Source organism: Sinocyclocheilus anshuiensis, unplaced genomic scaffold, assembly GCF_001515605.1.
Source record: "Sinocyclocheilus anshuiensis isolate Anshui unplaced genomic scaffold, SAMN03320099.WGS_v1.1 scaffold1075, whole genome shotgun sequence".
Classification (NCBI taxonomy): Eukaryota; Metazoa; Chordata; class Actinopteri; order Cypriniformes; family Cyprinidae; genus Sinocyclocheilus; species Sinocyclocheilus anshuiensis.
This window is the reverse complement of record NW_015544163.1, coordinates 1,371,876-1,376,989: the sequence shown is the minus strand read 5'-3', so window position 1 is coordinate 1,376,989 and position 5,114 is coordinate 1,371,876. Positions and strand designations below refer to the sequence as shown.

Below are 5,114 nucleotides of genomic sequence, written 5' to 3'. Positions count from 1 at the left end.
CAGCTAACCAATCACAACACACACTGGCACAGCTAACCAATCACAGCACACACTGGCCCAGCTAACCAATCACAGCACATTTCGTATTTCCAAAGGCGGGACTTCATTTGATACAGGAACTATTCGAGCCGTTCATGCCAGACTCGGGAGAGAGGTGTTGTAATAATGTAAAATATGTGAAAAATAATGCGTTTTTCGAACAACCTAGTATGAGAGCATGTTCTAGTACACCCCCAAAACAAAATCAAGACTTTGTAAAAGAGCATAATAGGACCACTTTAAAAATCATTCTGCATATTGGTTATGGGATGGGACACTTAAAGCCACCATGAAAATCAAAATTGAGAATGATTATATTTTTATGAAATATTGCACTATTTATTATAAATCATTTAACTGTACACATTTATTTTTATTTATGTGCCCTCCTATTCTTTAATTAAAACAACTTCCTTTCCCTCTTCAGTCTCTTCTCTGATGACATGTTTACTGGCGTGAGGGCGGGATCAACTTGTCACTCACATGAGATCCACCAATAGCAAACCAATTAATTCTCCATGGACAAAATCAAGACACGTCCAACATTTTTCTTGTTCAAGAAGCCGTTTCACTTGGACATACGTCACAATTTCATGCCAACTTTAATCAGCAAATAAATGTTATTGGTTATTAAAGTTAATTTTTTATCTATCTCTAATCATAAAAGCATTGGATTGATGATGTTTCATAACTCACTATGTTTGGAGGTCTGGCTGTAGTCAGGTCATAAGAAGATGTCTGAGGTAAGGCAAGCTTTCTGCCTTCAGATCCAGAGAAACAAGATGGGTCTCGTCTCATTGACAGCGACACCTGCTGGCTGCTCTGAGGAACGCTGTCTCTGACCTTCACAAAACACATGCAAGTTAAGGTAAAACATAACCACAAAAATGAAATAGGATTAAACTCACAAAAACAAGTTTTTAAGATATATTAAAGGCACAATATGTAATTTTCCCCGCTAGAGGGCGCGTATTCAAAACAAACAAAGAATCAAAGGCGTAGTTTAATGATGCCGTGACTGAGTGTGGAATCATGGGAGTTGTGGTCTTCATCCCCACAGCCGATGCAATCCGACGGGACTCCTGCAGAAATCATGTTCATGGATGAGCTGATGAATTATTAACGTAGTAGAATGAAGCAGGGTGAGGCTGAAAGCCGTCGAAGCGAAACGAGGCCGCTGAACGAGCGTGACACACGGCTCCAAAGCAGCGGAGCTTTTATTTTGCCACAGTCGACCCGCTTCCGCTTCTTCCGGTCGTGCGTATGTGGGGTAAAGCAGCTCGAGGGGTTATGACGTCATTGGCAGGCGACGCAATGACACTATGGACACGCTCCATGTCACTAGTTAAAATTGCTTATTTCTCTGGATTTAAACATTCTTTGAAACATTTGGGATAATGTAAGTACACAAGTCAGCAAAATATATAACACTGTTCTAGTGGTTTTTGGATATTTTAATAAAAAAAATCTTACATATTGTGCCTTTAACACTTTTTTTCTTTATTAAGTGCATTATCCTGTAATGTGCACATTTTAATTTTAATTACTGTAATAGTCATTTTTATTGTAAATTAATGACTTAATTTTTTTAAATGTACTTTGAAGCAATTTAATAATCCCATAATGTATAAATGCATTACAATTCACATTTTTTATATTACTGTAATGAAAAATGTGTCATGAAATAGCTTTTTTGCATTACAGTCATGAGAACTAGAGTAATGTGCTTAATTATCATGAAAATAAAGTTATATTTTCACCATCATTACCCCAGTCTTCAGTGTCACATAATTCTTCAGAAATCAGTCTAACATGCTGATTTGCTGCTCAAAAACATTTTTGATTATTATCAATATTGTAAATGCATTTGCTGCTTAATATTTTTGTGAAAATCTTGATACATTTTTTTTCCCAGGATTCTTTAAATAGAAAGCTCAAAAGAACAGCATTTATTTAAAATATATTTGAAAATAAATGTATTTGAAGTAAATGAAATTTGTAACATTATAAATGTCTTTACAGTCATTTCTGATTAATTTAATGCATCCTTGCTGAATAAAAGTATTAATTTATTTTCTAAAAAACCTAACTGACCCCAAACTTTTGAACAGTGGTGTATGTATATGTAATGTATATCAGTACACTCCACCCACCCGTGCTCTATGGAGCAAAGCCTTATCCAGCAGTCGTTTGCGAGCCACTAGCACAGGATTGGCAGGTGAAGGCGTGTGTCGTCGTCTTACATAATTAGCACCACTCATCGCTCCGGTTCCCACTCCTGAACGTGGCCCTTGGATGCCAGCATGCTGTGTACCCTGTGCCAACGAGGTGACGCTGACAATCCGGATATCCTCATCTTTTTCCCCACCTTGTGCCTCTCTTATGCCTGCCGAACCAGTCCCGGACGACTGTCCTCCTCTCCCATCTGAGGACACCCCGGCCTGCTGGGAGGCAGCGACTCGAGAAGCTTCTCTGAGGAGGTTCCTCAGCTGCTGATCGCTCCAGCCCGCCGGCCGTGTCTCAGAGCTGCCCACCTCCCTCGCTGACATCGGCACCGAACGACCGCTGTTCGCAGCTGCTCCATCCTCCTTTCGAGCTCTGCCCTGAAACTCCTTCAGGAAAAGGTAGATGGCCTGCGCAGACACCTTGATGTTCTCCAGCTCCAGCACGGCTTTGATCTTACGGAAGCTCAAACCTGCTTCCCGCAGTTCCACCACCTTGCGCTTGGCAGCATCGTCCAGTCTGCCCATGCTGGAGACCACAGAACTGACACTAAAAAGCTGGTTGGTTCAAGCAGATCCTGAAATCAATGCAAAAACAAAAATGATGTTCCCTGAAAAACTGCTGTTTACGTCTCCCCTGTTAGTAGTTTTTAGAAGTTATACAAAAGCAACTTATGTCAGAGACAGAGGATAAGGAATATTAGCATTGTTGCTGTTTAATTACATGACGAATCCATCATGACGGAGAAAATTATTCGTAGATAGAGGTTTTAATCGCAGGTTAGAATTCGAATCCCCGATTTGTTAATCTAAGTTTAAAATTAAGTGGTGCAACACGACTCGATTTAAAATAAAACCCAGAAAATAAAACTCAACAAATCCTTGATTAGCTCTAAACTTTGCTTAATTTAATCCTTGTTGGTGCAACCCACCCTAAATCCATGAGTGTTCCCTCATGAGGGACTTTTCTACCCCAGTGCTGCAGAAAACCTGAGATCTTACAAACATATGTTTTTTCTTCAAATGGCACAAGAAAGACAAGAAAAATCAAACATTAATGTACAAAACATCGTATTATTATGGAACAATCACAGGGCATTGTAATTCCCTTCACATTAGCACTATCACTCATGAATAAGTTCGCTCACTTATCATGCAGCTTCAAAACAGCAATGCCTTTCTTCATGAAAGGGCACAATATAAAAATAAATAAATACATAAAACCTGGAAGCAAAGCATTTACTTGTTTCTAATAATGAAAAAGCTTCAGGTTACTCTAAATAAAATATCACTACAACAAAATTGTTTTAAAAAAAACATTAAAAAGTATCCCCAGAAAGTTTACCTTAGTTGAGAGGAAGGCTAGATAATTTGAGATCACACACACACACACACACACACACACACACACACAAAATAATTAATTAAAAAGTAAGCGGGATTTTGTTGGATTCAGGGTTTAACTAAAGCAAAAACTGAAATTAAAATAAAAAACATTTTTGCTACTTGAAATAAAATAATGTTAACAGGAATAAAATACAGACTATCTACTATAGATAGATAGATAGATAAATAGATAGATAGATAGAACGATAGATAGATAGATATACAGATAGATAGATAGATAGAACGACAGACCGACCGACCGACCGACCGACAGACAGATAGATAGATAGATAGATAGATAGATAGAACGATCGATAGATAGAACGACAGACAGACAGACAGATCGACCGACCGACAGATAGATAGATAGATAGATAGAACGATAGATAGATAGACAGAACGATAGAACGATAGATAGATAGATAGATATAGATAAGATAGATAGAACGATAGATAGATAGATATACAGATAGATAGATAGATAGAACGACAGACCGACCGACCGACAGATAGATAGATATAGATAGATAGATAGATAGATAGAGAGATAGAACGATAGATAGAACGATAGATAGACAGATAGACAGATAGATCGATAGATAGAACGATAGATAGATAGACAGATAGATAGATAGATAGATAGATAGATAGATAGATAGAACGACAGACCGACCGACCGACAGATAGATAGATATAGATAGATAGATAGATAGATAGAGAGATAGAACGATAGATAGAACGATAGATAGACAGATAGACAGATAGATAGATAGATAGAACGACAGACCGACCGACCGACCGACCGACAGACAGATAGATAGATAGATAGATAGATAGATAGAACGATCGATAGATAGAACGACAGACAGACAGACAGATCGACCGACCGACAGATAGATAGATAGATAGATAGAACGATAGATAGATAGACAGAACGATAGAACGATAGATAGATAGATAGATATAGATAAGATAGATAGAACGATAGATAGATAGATATACAGATAGATAGATAGATAGAACGACAGACCGACCGACCGACCGACCGACAGACAGATAGATAGATAGACAGATAGACAGATAGAACGATAGATAGACAGATAGAACGATAGATAGATAGATAGATAGATAGCTAGATAGATAGACAGATAGATAGCTAGAACGATAGATAAGATAGATAGAACGATAGATAGATAGAGATAGATAGATAGAACGATAGATAGATAGATAGAACGATAGATAGAACGATAGATAGACAGATAGATAGAACGATAGATAGATAGATAGACAGATAGACAGATAGATAGATAGACAGATAGATAGAACGATAGACAGACAGACAGAACGATAGATAGAACGATAGATAGACAGAACGATAGATAGAACGATAGAGAGACAGACAGACAGAACGATAGATAGAACGATAGATAGACAGACAGACAGACTGACAGACAGACAGACAGACAG

General features: G+C 37.9%; 1 protein-coding gene across 1 annotated transcript in view; it reads right to left on the bottom strand.

The window, feature by feature from the left end:
- The window catches only part of LOC107695702 (uncharacterized), an 8,934-nt gene that overhangs the window by 2,744 nt on the left and 1,076 nt on the right, over window positions 1–5,114 (bottom strand). The window contains exons 2-3 of the mRNA XM_016495721.1: window positions 2,193–2,839; window positions 736–882 (exon numbers count right to left, since the gene is read on the bottom strand). Coding sequence (XP_016351207.1) covers window positions 736–882; window positions 2,193–2,789 — 744 coding nt within the window. The 5' untranslated portion in view covers window positions 2,790–2,839. The remainder of the gene's footprint in view (window positions 1–735; window positions 883–2,192; window positions 2,840–5,114) is intronic.